Genomic DNA, 14146 nt, shown 5'->3' on the forward strand with positions numbered 1-14146 from the left:
TAGCTTTACAGCAAATGCCATTTTAAAAAAGTACTTAAAACCTGCTATTTTTTCCAAGTATGCCAGCATTTGTTTTTAATTGAAGCTGGCATTTATATTAAACTTGATTTACCAAAGAAGTCCTATTCACCTGCAAAAGAGGTGAAGCAGAGAGAGTAGTGAAATCTTCTCTTCACACTACTCTGCTCATTATCTCCCACCTCAGCTTTCATATTGAGTAACAAGTTCTCCAACTGACCATTTATAACCTGCAGGCAGCTGGAACATGTAGACCCTGATAATGATGCCCAATGAACTGTCATGACACTTCCATGTCATCAACCATAGATTATTTAATGGTACCATATCATATGAAATGTAGACATTAAAAGCCATCTTTATTTACTTCCAAGTTGCATTTTCAGTTTAAATTCTGTGCATGAAGTGAAGATTTACGTAACTCTACGTGAATAGTCCCTTCCAAGAAAAGAAACAGCTAGTAGTCTCTAAGAGTCACCTGAAAAACAAGCAGATCAAGTATTTTATGAGGGCAAGTAGGAAAAAAAATATTTATGAGGTATATTTACAGAGCACAGTTTTTTTCTGGCTTCAACTTCTAGTCACAGGAAAAGCATACCCTAATTAGAACTTCTAATGGTTTTGCTCATTTCCAATCATTTGAAAAGAAAATGCAAGTTGTTTACAAAATTGGTTTTCTTGTTTATTTTAAATGAAGCTGGTACAGACAATGTCCATTCAAAACCCACGTCCCAGGCCAAAAGGTACAAACAAGCGTGTCAAAGTAACACCAGTTGGCTGCTGTGAACATTCCTGCATGGATACCTGCGCGCACTAATTGCTATATGAGGTTAAAATGCTTCTGGGCTCTTCTGGCAATATTTAAAAATCATTAAGGTTTTCAATTTCACGTCTTCAGCAAAGCCATCTCTGGAGCAAGGAACAGATGACAACAGTTCTAGCTTTTCCATTTCCAACTCGTCGATCTTCCTCATTGGGCCATCAGCATAATTTAAGCAAAATAGCTCTGAGTTATGGATACACAACTTCTCCACAGTTTAGTTCTCTGAAAAACTTCATCTCGCACTGAAAGTTATAGTCCAGGAGTGAGACAGTCACACATCAAAACTTCAGGGCAGATATGGAAGTCATTAAGAACACTCGCCCACCTGGCAGATCTTACAGCCTTCGTGCCTGAAATGCACGAACCCAGTGAACATACAAATGCATGTGAGTACATGTATTCCTAAAGGGGAGGGCAGAAGGGAAGAGGGGAGCAAGGTTGCAGCTGGATCACAGAAGTTCAGCACAATGAAAACAGAAACAATAGTGTATAATGAGCACGAGAATTCAAAATACCAGACGCTTGAAAGTAAACTCCCAGAGATGGGGTGCCAGTTTCAGTGTTGAACACCACATTACAAAAGAACTATTATTTAAAAATAAAAAAGGATTAAAGGGGAAGAAAATCAGAAGGATCTAAACTGTTGAGTGACCCCCCGTCTGTTCCTGATAAACTTCAATCACATCTTCCTCCTCCATCCCCAGCTGTGAGAACAGAGAAAAAAAACAGCAAATAATTGTTATTAATAATTGTATAAATCTGTGTGATGAAATCAGAGCAGGTCCTAGACAAATTATACAATGCTTTGTTCCTTTGTCCCATCATAATTCATCAAAGGGGTGAAGGAAGTTTCAGTCTCCATCTCACTAGACAATATTCCAATTTTTGGACATTTTTCTCCACACTTAGGTATTTGAGTCAAAGCAAAAGCATTACAGCAAAGACCCACTTGTGGAACAGTCCACATCAGCCTGGAAGCTGCTGGCTTTACCTTTCTCCAAACCTCTTGTTTAGGGGGAACAAGGACATCACCAACATCATAGTGAAAGCATCAGCTGTGGAGCCACATAAATTACATCTATAGTGCACTACTAGCTCACCATGCAACTTAACACCTACACCTTGCAACTCAAAGCCTGTTTACAACTATTCTCTCAGAGAGAGCAACTTGTTCAATTTCATAGTCAACAAGTTTGTTTGATATTTCCAGAAGGTCATTATTATGGGTTTCTTCCTGCTTTTTTGTAACAATTGGTGGAAGTCACTGGACAGAAGTAACTGTTTTCTGTTTATTTACACTTTGATCTACTAAATGTGAACTAAATACGTGTTTATTCCAAAGTCATACTGAAGTTCAAGCTCAACAATGGGAAGATTCCCTTTGTGTTTTTCCCCCCCAGCAAGCAGTGACTACACCCTCTTTTCTGGGGCATTACACATGGGGGTCCAAGCAGGCTCTTTCTAAATTGCCTATCTACTGTACTAAAAGATCCTAGTTAAAGAAATACAGTCAAACCATATTTCTAGGAAGAAACTCACCTCCTTGGGGGTATGATTATCAGTAATCCTCTGACCCTCGAAGAGAAACCTGAGTGAATTCATTGGAACACCCTAAAAAAAGAAACACACCTCTAAGAAAAAAGCCCAACTTACTGAATCTTGTATGGGTTTGCAAGAAAAAAAAACATTTTAAATCAAAACAACACATCAAAGTCATAAAAGAGTGTTAGTTCCTGTTACACAGGGAGCTCAGATATTCTGTCGCATTCAAATAAGACTACCAAGAAGTGACTCAAAAAGTATGATAGTGCCAAAATGGGTTTGTTCCAGAGTCTCACTGGAGTTGTAGCTAAACTACCTGGACATTTCTTTAGCTTTTTAACTTGTCTTTATTTATGAATTAAGTACTGACTATGCCCTCTCTCCCAAGATATGTTTACACAAGTATTTTTCTGAACAGTGTATCAGCCTTATTTAAGGATCCTAAGATAACAGGAGAAACATGATGTTTACTTCATGAACTCCTACCCTTGCTTTCCCAATCTTCTATGGCTACAGGAAGGAATCACAACCTTTACCATTATCAATTCTGCAAATGCTCAGCACTGGGAACAAGAAAGAGCAGAGCTGAGGGGAAGAAAAATGAACAGCATTCAAACAAAGTGAAACAAACATCCCAAAGGTAAACAGAGTTAAAGTATGTCTATTGCACAAGGTGCCCATGTTCTGGCAGAACGTCATACTTCACATCAATAGATAAGGCAAACACCTCATCATCTTTTCCTTCTCTTGCAGGTCATGAGCAAAACACACTCATGTGGAATACGACACAATTTTATCACTTAGCTCTCAAATACCGCTTGCAACTAGGCAGAAAATTGTCTCAGGTAAGGACAGATCTTCACACTGTTTCAACAATCCCTTTGGCCAATGGGGAAGAAATGTTCATAGTCCCTTTACCAGAGAAAGGCTACTTGACACCAAAAACTGCACTGACTGCTGCAAAGGAAATCACAGACCCTCCAGAATTCAGCTCAGGAGATAAGAGTTGTGTTTACTCAAGCAATTATTTCTTTATTTAAGAAAGAATTCCACACATGCATGCTCCTTAGTCAGTAAGAATGCTGCATTAATTATTTCCAAGATGATTTAAAAAAAAAAAAATCAGGTTTTTAAAATGAATCATAATTTTAACCATTTGGATTGTGCTACAAATGTATCTGGTGTTTGATCTTTTCTTTCCTCCTACACCAGAAAGGCAGCAAAAAATAACGTTTCATGAAAGAACACTTCAATGACAAGTTCAACTTGTCTCAAAGTATTAGGAAAAAGCCCCCAAAGTATTATTACTTGTGATTATATCTCCTGAAGTGAACTCCAACACACTTATCCAAGAAAAGGCCACACAAGGCATCTATCCCCAAAGCTGGGGGCAAACTAGGCCAGGGCTTCTGGAAATAGCAGCTGTGAATCCACAGATTCTGCCACAGAATCTGGAAGTGAAGAGATGTTTTTGGTCTGTAACAATTGTTACTATTTACCGACATACACAATTAATATTGCAGGTTTCTTTAACTTAGAGTATAACTTCACAATTGTCTTACATAGGAGCACTGTTACTTGTTAAAAGAAACAAGGAGATCCATTATGTTTGCACCATCAGATACCTCCAATGTCTTTATTTGAAAGCACAGTGGGTTTTTATTTTCTTTTTAAAGAATGTCATTGTTTCACAAACCTGTCTTTGACAGTATGATTCTTTGAGTTTCTTGAGGTGTGTTGTCATTTTCACCTTGAAGTGAATTTCACTGCTGTCCTAAGGACAGAAAAGAAAAAAATTTACTCTCCTTGTAGTAACTGCTAATTTCATCTATTTTATTTTTAAACATTTCATTAAGAAAAAAAACTATACATAAAACTTACATGAAACACGGAATGTGATTTAACTATCACCATGCATACCTTGGTGCATCATGATGTGAACCTCCAGGATGATTTATCAGTCACTAAATTTGCTGTGTACTTCCATAGGAAGCGCTTTTTAAAAAAACAGATGGCATTGTATAGCCTTAGGCTCAACATGGAGTTTTTTGATTTCAAGTGACTAAAACCCATCCATGGTTCAGTCTGTGCTGCCATCTTACCCAGATGATATACTTATGAAATACAAACATACATATGCAGGGGATTTCTGTTCTAAGATTCTAAAGAGACAAGTTAAAGCTTGCACTTCAAAATATATACGAAACCTCGTTCAATTAAGAGTAATTATCCAGAACTTAGGATACAGGCAGACTTGGCAACATGAGACTAACCTAAGGAGAATTCACAGATCTTATTATTCTGTAGTCCTTCCCACTAGCCCTAATATGCAAGTAGCTGCAACTGTCAAAATGGCTCCAGATAAAACAGACTGCAAGAGGTTCTGTGCAAAAAGCATGTGGGCCACTTCCAGCTTTTCAATGTGTTCTTGTAACTGCTGATTAGGCCAGCAAGAGGTAAGGCAGTTTCTCTGTTAGTCCTACTTGAAAGTCATCTGCCTCCATCCAACTGCAGCAAACACTACATCTCCAACAAACAATCCTAGCTGCCATCTGAGCTAGGGGCTCTTTGCACAGAAGATTCCAACATTCTCAACATTCACATTCCAATGCAGCCGCAATTCAGACTTCTAATCCACCATTCATCTGGTTCCTACATCTACCAACAGGGCAGCCAACAATCCTTTTCCCATCCCTGAAAAATAAAGCTGATCTCATGCCTAGGATACTACACAAACTTTGAGGACCTGAAGTTATCAAGTTTGCCACTTATTTCATTCATACCTTTGGATAAATTAATCCCTCAATGCATCAAAAAACATACCAGAGTACACTAATACACATTTCTGGAAAATGCAACTGGAAGTAGTTTATGGCAGAGGAGGATCCACACTAAAGAACTGAAAGTATCAACTTGCATTTGGTCATTTCTACCATGCAAGAAGTCACACCTACATCAAATGTCAACAAACAATTATGTAAAAAACTCACCTGCCCAATGACTTTGAGTTTAATGTACTCCCCTTCTTTCTTATCTCCTAAGTCCTCAGCTGAAGGTTTTGCTTCCTGCAAGAAAAACATAAAAAAACCTGCTCAGTTAACACTTTATTATTTTCACTGGACAGTAAGGCAGCTCTCATCCTCTATTGTGTGAAATCAGACTACTCAAGGTGTCTTCTTTCCTTCCCTGTATGTGTGTGCACAAAAATAACAACAACATAGTATTATGAAAGGTTGTCTGTCTACCTGTGAGAAGTTCAATCAATGAGAGAAAAGAAACACCATGAAGAACATAAGAAATGAGAGACAAACCATTAGGAAATAGATGACATACAAAAAGAAGTATGATTTTATACCTCTAACTCCTGCACAAACAGCAAAAAACCCACAAGAAGCATACTAAGAGTACTACAAGGTTCAGCTACTTGACAGAAAAAAAGAACATCATGAGGAGAGTAAACAGAAAGTACCTGTAACACCCTATCAACTTAAAGAGAGTGAACCATGCAAACATTTTTCAACCCACTGCATCAAAGGTAGTCCTATTTTCAAAAGGCTGGCCAGCTAGCTTCTTTTCTATGACAACAAAAGAACAAGTTTGTCTTAAGACCACAATACCTCAAAGTTTAAAAAGGTGAAGGTCCAAGCACTACAGTGTTTTGATATCTTTCCAGGGTAAGAACTAACTGTACAGACAAGTTTGATTCAACAGCTTGAGCACTAAAGCTCATCAAAAGGGTTTAAGTGTTATACACTCTAAGACATTAATTAAGGACATCAGACTTTTCGTGTTACCAGTTGATAGATGAAACAAGGGAGAAATTAGGTGTTATTAACCCCATTCCTTGCCTGTCACTACATATCCTGCACCAGGCCTTTAGCTATGTTCCACTGCAGGACAAAGGGATTTACACAGACATCAGATCTAGAGGGTGCTCCATGAAGAATTGTTCCCAAGTAATCATAACCACAGGTACCCTGCTGATCATGTTGGAAATCATCCTTTTCTAATAAACAAAACATGTACAGGTGTCTACCACAGGCTCCCATCCCAAAAGAAATTTTTTGCAAAATGTACAGAAATATCCTTTATAAGGTTGGACTTGAAATTTAGGATCGAGTGCCAAAAACACACAAAATAATAACCTTCTCTATTAAGTCCATCCAGATAGGTCTTTACCTCCAGATTAAAACCTTTTTAAGTTTTTTCCCCCTGCTCCCTAAAGAAGTTAAACACACACTACTTCTTTGAACATTAAAAGATCAGGGAAGAGCACAGGGCAAGTCAGCAAACACCCTTCCCAGCTGTACCAGTCTCAATCTGGAGTAAAGAAAGAGAGGAAGTGTTCTTTCTATCAGTTTGACTCACTGCCTCAACCCAGATCAATTCAGTTTCTACAATGGAAAGAAGTATGAGCCAGAGACTCCACCTGGTTTGAACACCTTTTATTTTTTTAATACCCATCCAGGCACAACCTAAACAGCAGGGACTGATTCATCACCCTTCAAGCTCAAATCCAAAAACTCAACCCAGGCTTTCAAAAAGCCTGACATACACTGGCCTTCAAGCAAGTCACTTGAGAAGCATGAAAGGAGTTCTTCACAGGTAACACAGTCAGATCACCTGTGTTCCATAAAGTTTCCCCTAACACATTTGGACTCTAAGCTTCTGGGACTAGTTGCAGGAATAGAAACACACTGGTATTCACTCCTGACCAGAAAGAAAAACAAGAAGCTGCAACTTGTTCTGATAACTGCACAGCTGTTTCAATGCAGCATTACTAACTTCTAGGAATCAGACCAAGATTCAGATCTCTACTGATCTGGTTTGTAGCTTCAAAACTAGCTCCTGTTTCACTATTACTGAAAGAACCTCTGCATGACATCTCAGGTCAGTCACTGTCTAAATTTACTTTACAAATGGCATGACAGCATATTACCCCAGCAGTAGAGGTATTTGTAGTAGTTATATAGTTCTGTACATTGTAACAGCTCTACCTACTCAGGCTTCCAAACCCAATCAACCTGTACAAGGTATTACTAATGATCATTGCTGCTATGACAGTGCCTCTGGCCAATATGAGTGATAAAACTATGATTCATATTTGATTTCTACCCTCAGGGAAAGAGGGCTCTGGTATTAAAAACAAATAGGGAAAGCACCAAACAGTAGAATAAGCAGAGGGATTGGAAGTCTTCAAACCATAAAGATGAGGGGCTTGTTTCAAGCCCCACAAGCTCTCTCACCCACAAAATAAGAGGAAAGAAAGCTGTGGCTTCAGGAGAATAGAAAAAATATAAAATCAAATAATAGAAGTGCCAATAATCAAGACTTAAAATAGGAGAAAAATACCTTACACTAGGATACAAGACCCAGCAAGTCTGAAAATGCTCTCTGCAGTTTGTCAGTGAATTATACTGCCATTCAATACCAAATGGTTAAGGCAACACAAAAACACTTAGGAATAAAGAAAGGAAGAGGACTGCAAAGTTGTTAAACTACTAGCATTCATTGACAAAATCCTGATCAGCAATTAGCAAGCAAGCCTCCAGACTTCTTGCCCTATGAAAAGAACAGGGGCTTTAGGGTACCTCATGAAACAGGACATAAAAAAAAGACCACCACACAAAGGGAACAGAAATACTTCTAACTTTTCACTAGATGCCTGACATTTTAAAGGCTTCATTGCAGTTTTCCTAAAGAGCACAAAATAAGGCGACTAGCACTGTCCCACACTTAGATAAGGACCCTAAAAAGCACGAAGAGTTTCTTAGATGAAACACACTGGTATTGCTATTGCGACTAACAAAACCAAAACACACACAAAACAAACATCATGAGGCAACATATCGCAAGTTTCCTCCTCCAATCTGCAGAAGAGCTCAAACTTCAATGTCTAACCTTAAAAAAAAACCAAACTCTATTCTCAGCATTTTAAAGAAAAATCATCAAAACCAAAATTACTAGAGGAACAACATGTACAGTATGTACAACATACTTCTTAACAAAGCAAATACACTTACATTTTTTTACGTACAAACTATAGCATTCTTTATAAGCAGTACATGAACAGATAACCTTTAGATTCAAATAACTCAAAAACGGCCTAAGACACTTGAAGGGAGGGGAAAACAATTTGTGTTTTGTTTCATTTTTGCTTAGATCCCACTAAGCAGCCGTGTGGGTTTTTTTTTGAAGTCTGCTCTTCTTTCCTACTTCTCATAAAAGTCAATTTCACACTGAAAATAAAGTAATCCCTTCTTTTACTGATGATAAATGATCCCCCTCTTGACTTAATTCCAGGGCCAAAAAGAATGATACTCTAAGCAACTCACAATTTTAGGTAATCCAGTTATTCTTGTAGGATTGATAAAGAGAGGAATGAGATTTACAGTGCTGCAAAACCTTATGCTATCCTTCCACTTAAGCATCTGTTTAGCTCTTGTTGCACAGTCCCCCAGAAATGAATGACACGTCTAACAGTGTTTTGCTTATCTATTAAAAATAAACAGCAGGCTCCTTATTCACAGATCTTTAAAATACATAGCCACAACAGGTTACCACATACATGGAATTTTACATACTTCAAGAAGTCCCAAAGACAAAATACACGTGTTTTAGCAGAACTTGCCTGGGGAAGGATTCACCTAACTAATGAAAGCTGCTATTTGTTAAAACACGCCTTGGTTCACATATGCAGACAACTACAGGGCAGGTCACACGAACATCTGCCTATAAAACCTAGTTCAGAAATTGTCGGTGGGCTTGTTTGGCTTTTTTTAAAAGGCAGTCACTTTCACGTATTTTGCTACAGAGACAACGCGTCCGCCTAGGAGGCGGCAGTGGCTGTGCTCGCAGCTGCCCCTCTGGCAGGCACAGGCCGGAGGGGCAGCAGCAGCATTGTCAGCTGCATCGTGCCGGGGAGCCGGGGGCGGGGAGGCAGGCAGACCACCAGCGCACACGGCGCTGGCTCCTTTTCACCGCTCACACCGCACCGAGGCTGCTCCCCAAAGCACACACGGCATGCCCCAAGCTGAGCCTTGTCTCTGGGGACTTTTCATTTCCCGGCTAGCACCAGTACTACTCCTGACTTCACAGCACCACGAGAAACGTTTGTAGGTACTGACATTATCGCGACGGCTACACTCCGGGAAAAATCAAAGATAGGAAACAGTGCCCTATGATGACAATACAAAAAAATAAAGCAAAACAGAATACCAAGTAAAACCGGAACGCTCTTTTAACGTTCCAGCAGTAGGTCACATAGCCTAAAGCAATAGTTGTAAGCAAAGCGCTGTATACATGCCAGGCCGAGCAACCCAGGAACTTGCGGTACAAGCAACTATTGAGGTCCCCGGCTCAGAAGACAGAAATGACGGGGGCATAACGAGAATATTACTTGGAGCGAAAGCAGGACAGAGCCTTGATAAAGGACGGGGTGTTTAATCCAGGCTAACAACGCTCAGCTGAGAAAGGAGGGGGAGAAAACCAGGCTTTCGCATTCCTAGGGCGAACAGAGGACCTGGCAAACCTAGCCTAACCCGCACAAAGCCCGCTCCGGGGGAAAACCATCCTACCACACACTCGGGAAATGGAAACGGAAAGAAAACAACAGTTGTGCAACACAGCTCATCCCTCGCTGCATTCCCGGGTTTCCAGGGCCGGGGCTGCCCCGGCGGCGATCCCGCTCCCTCCGGACGCCGCCCCGGCCCCCGAATATCCCCTCCTGGAGCCCGACCGCGCTCCTCGAGAAACACCCCGAGGGAAGAGAGAAAAAGGATTAAAATACACGGGCAGAGAGGCTCGAATCTGGCCGAGGTCGGAGATCGGCATCCATACATACACACACACTCCCCTAGGGGAACGTTTCCCCGGCGCCCTCCGGGCGACAGCGACTCCGCTCGCCCCGGGCCGGGGCTGCCCCGCGGCGGCGGAGAGTGCGGGCGGGGGGGAGGGGGGCAGGCAGCTCCTCTCGCGCCCCCGGGGCCGCCGCGCCCACCGTGCCGTCCTCCCGCGGCCGGGACGGCCGCCCGTACCTGGTCAGACATGGCTCGGCCCCGTGTCGTGCGGCAGGCTCGGCTGGGCCGCTGCAGGCGCTCCGCTCCTTTCTCTGCCCGCAGCGCAAACACAGGGCCGCGGCACGGGCGGGATTTCCGGTGCGCCTGAGCTCACTTCCCTGCCGGGCTCCGCCCGCCGCCGCGCCCGGACCTCGCTCGGAGCGGCACCGGCTCCCACCCAGGCCGCGGCGAGAGGCGCGATCGCCGTTGGAAGAAGCGACGGACGTTAGGGGCATCGTGGCGACCGGAGCAGCTGGGGAGAGGCCAGCGGATGGCACAACGGTGTGGCAGGGGCTGCAGCATCTCTGCTCGTGAGGAGAGACTGCGGGAGCTGGGCCTGTTCAGTCTGAGGAGATTGTGAGCGGATCTCATGGATGCACAGAAATACCTCAAAGGCGGGTGCCAAGAGATGGTGCCAGACACTTCTCAGTGGTGCTCAATGACAGGACGAAGAGTAACGGCCATAAACTAAAACATAATAAGCTCCACCTCAGCTTGAAAAAGAACTTACTTTCATTGAGGGTGGCAGAACACTGGAACAGGCTGCCCAGGGAAGCCATGGAGTCTCTGTATCTGGAGACATTCAAACCCCACCTGGACATGTTCCTGTGTCACCTGCTGCAGGTGACCCTGCCATGGCAGGGGTTGGACTCGGTGCTCCAGAGATCCCTTTCAACCCTGACAATTCTGTGAAGACACATAACCCTTTCCACAACAGCAGATCTTGGAGCAAAAGTCACTTTCATTCTGCCTACCTCTAATATCTTGCTGAGGTTGTTACTAAGATGTCATAACAAAGCTCACTTTTCTGTTGAGACACAGTGCATTTTTTTTAAGTCATTGCAACCATGCAAGCAATGGGATGTGCATGTATTAAGCAAATCTGCACCCAGGCAGTTGCATTTGAACAAATTTGCAAAGATACATCATTAAAACAGAATAGGTGCCCTGCTTTACATTGGCATAGCATGGCTATTCAGAGGTGTGCACAAGAAGTAACATCTACCTTAAAGATTAGATTTAGGCTGCAAGCTGTTTGGACTATAGCATGGACTCCTAACATCCCCTCTCCAACTCAGGCAACTCCTACACGGCATCACTGCTGGCACAGGCATTAGCTCTAAGAAGCCAGCAAGTAGAAAAAAACACATCAGAACCATAAAATAACGTGAATGTAAAATCAATGAACCAACGGAAATTTGCTCAATTGAAATAGGAGATTATTAGCCTCATGCTTCTAAACAGAGTTTTAACTTCATCAGCTACCTTTGGGAAAGGGCATTAGCTCTGGGCAGGGGGCATTCATTAACACAAACAGCTCCATGCTCTGTGCCATGTTCCCCTATAATAACACCAAACACCAAAGCAGCTGCAGTCTGCCTGCATTTCTGCTTGTCACTGAATGCCAAGTTACAAACACAGCTACACCAAGAGGTGCACTTTTACCAGCCAGTGGAATAATCAGTATCTAGACTCATGGGAATTTTTTTTGTTAAACAACTGTTAATTCAGAATTAACAAGGGAGGGAAAAATAAATAAAGAGAACCAAAACAAATGCTATACAGAGCTACAGAATGAAGAAGATCTTTTTTAGGCAAGGCCAAGCAGTTAGAAAAGCCAAATATGTTCATGCCATGCCAAGCTCACAGTAAGAGCTCATTACGAGCTTAATAACAAACACAAAGCACCAAAATAAGCTATGCAAGGGCTCCACAACAACACACAATACTAACAAAATGGAAAATGACAAATATTCTATCCTGAACATTACTGCTTTTTATAAATTCTGAAGGGATTTTTTTAAAACAGTGCCTTACTGTGCTAAGGCCAAAGTCTCAGACCCTGGCACAAACCCAACTTGTTCAAGTAATCCCATACTAAAAGCCAACACTCACACGAGTCAAAATGCAGTTACCTATCCGCATACCTAGTCATAAAGATACAGAGTTAGAATGTGCTCATCAGCATACACACTAAATGTAGCACCACCTGTCTTGACTCCCTTCTTGTTCCATCAGTTGTGGCTTCATTAGCTCTTCAGGACACAAGCCAGATTTGTACAGCATCTTCAAAGTTAATCTCCACTGAGCCTGTGAAAACTGTGGATGTACAGCAGTAAAGCCCCCACTTTTTTCTTTTTCAACTGCTCAGTTCAACATAAAACACACTTAATCAGAAAACAACAAAAGCTGTTTCAAAAATACCACATGTACTTACACGAGTTTCTTCCCACAAAACCCTAAATCAGCCTTGTATTTACACACACACTGCTAATGGTACTTGCCCTAATAACCTCACTGAAATCTCAGGTGTTTTATAAGGTCTCTTATTTCCCTATCTGCACTTAATCTCTGTCACCTGAAGCCAATAAAGTTCACCTCCACTGATGGATTTCTCCCAAGCTGCTGTATAGTTTAGGAGCCAGTAGCTGTAAGAGGTTTTCTCAAAACCCCACACATACAGTCTGTGGAAAGCTGCTTCAGTCCATCAGAAACAGATTTCTTAAAAAAGCAGACTTTAACCTAAGAACAATCTGTAGTCTCATCATGCCAATTTGTTTGCCTGAGAGGGGTTAGTGCTAGCAAACAGGATGGATGCAGTGTTCTAGGGCAGCCAGCTAAATAACAGTGGCTCTTACATAACAATGGTCCTCTGCCAGCCGGGCCAGAAACAGTACTTTAAAACTAGGTGGAACCTGGAAATTCTCTACCACCCTGAACCTAATTTCTTTGGCAATATTACTGGTCGTGGGATTTTAAGAAAATTGGTTGTGTAATGTAAAGTACCAAAGACTTTCCTTTGAAAAAAAAAATCTTCAGAAATATTCAAATCCACAGATTACTCTCACTGTTGGCTTTCCAGCATACTCCTTACATGGAGGAAACAAAGGCGTGCTGACTCATACAGATGGTTGCATAAAATGCAGCAATGAACGCCTGATATAAATCAAAACCCAAGCGTTTCTCGGAGCCTCTCTTCCTGCGGGCAGGAAAATCTCTGCCTGTTTTTCAGTACAGATAACCCTGCCTGTGAAATAAGCGGGGATTTCTAAGGGCAAGGAAGGGCGCTCTCCGCCTGCCTCCCACCGGCCGGCAGCTGCTCGGTTTTCCGGCAGGACCGCGGCACAGAAGTAGGTCAGCCAGGCACCGCGCTGTGCGCGCCGGGCCGTGCCAAGGACAAAGCACCAGGTGGCACCAAAGCCCGAGGGGGCACCAGAGCAGGAGGGGGCACAAAGGGCCGCCCAGCGCCCCGGCCCTGCCTTCCCCCGGACAGGACTGCCCCTGCCCCGGGAGACGGCAGCAGCCTGGGGAAACACGCAGCGTTCAAACGCGTGGTCGATGGGAGCACAATGTGGTGCTTGTCTGGCGGCGAAGCCAAGCTTTTAAAGGCGCACAGTCGCACTCTGTTAACAATTCTTTATGTAAACAAACTGTTCTCGGTGCGATGAGCTGCAGGTCAGGGAGCGGAGCGGGCGGATAACGCAACCCGCCGTGTGCGGAGGGCCGGGAGCGCCGCCTGCATCCCGGCACGGCGGCCGATCTGGCTCGGGGTCGCCGAGGGGAACACCCGCTCACACCCGCTCACACCCGCTCAGGGATCCATTCGGGAAACAAAGTCGCCAGCAGGACCACCCGCGTCCCGGGGAACACACCCGCGTCTTATCTACGGTGGCCGACCCTGCCGCCAACTGCGGCACCGGGGAAG

General features: G+C 43.0%; 1 protein-coding gene across 1 annotated transcript; it reads right to left on the minus strand.

The window, feature by feature from the left end:
• Nucleotides 1-314: 314 nt before the first annotated feature.
• SUMO1 (small ubiquitin like modifier 1) lies at nucleotides 315-10533 on the minus strand. Its single transcript, XM_054277830.1, has 5 exons — nucleotides 10420-10533; nucleotides 5374-5448; nucleotides 4080-4157; nucleotides 2381-2452; nucleotides 315-1545 (listed from the first exon to the last, which is right to left on the minus strand). Exons 1-5 carry the CDS (start codon nucleotides 10429-10431, stop codon nucleotides 1477-1479), a joined length of 306 nt encoding a protein of 101 aa, XP_054133805.1. The 5' UTR covers nucleotides 10432-10533; the 3' UTR covers nucleotides 315-1476.
• Nucleotides 10534-14146: the final 3613 nt, after the last annotated feature.

Source organism: Melozone crissalis, unplaced genomic scaffold, assembly GCF_028551555.1.
Source record: "Melozone crissalis strain CALT ecotype California unplaced genomic scaffold, PUWL_Pcris_2 ptg000023l_1, whole genome shotgun sequence".
NCBI classification, from domain to species: domain Eukaryota; kingdom Metazoa; phylum Chordata; class Aves; order Passeriformes; family Passerellidae; genus Melozone; species Melozone crissalis.

Coding starts and splice junctions, on each gene's coding strand:
- SUMO1 (XM_054277830.1), bottom strand. Junction 4,158..5,373: donor AACTCAAAGTCATTGGGCAG/GTGAGTTTTTTA, acceptor TTCTGTCCTTAG/GACAGCAGTGAAATTCACTT. Junction 2,453..4,079: donor AATCATACTGTCAAAGACAG/GTTTGTGAAACA, acceptor TTCTTTTTTTAG/GGTGTTCCAATGAATTCACT.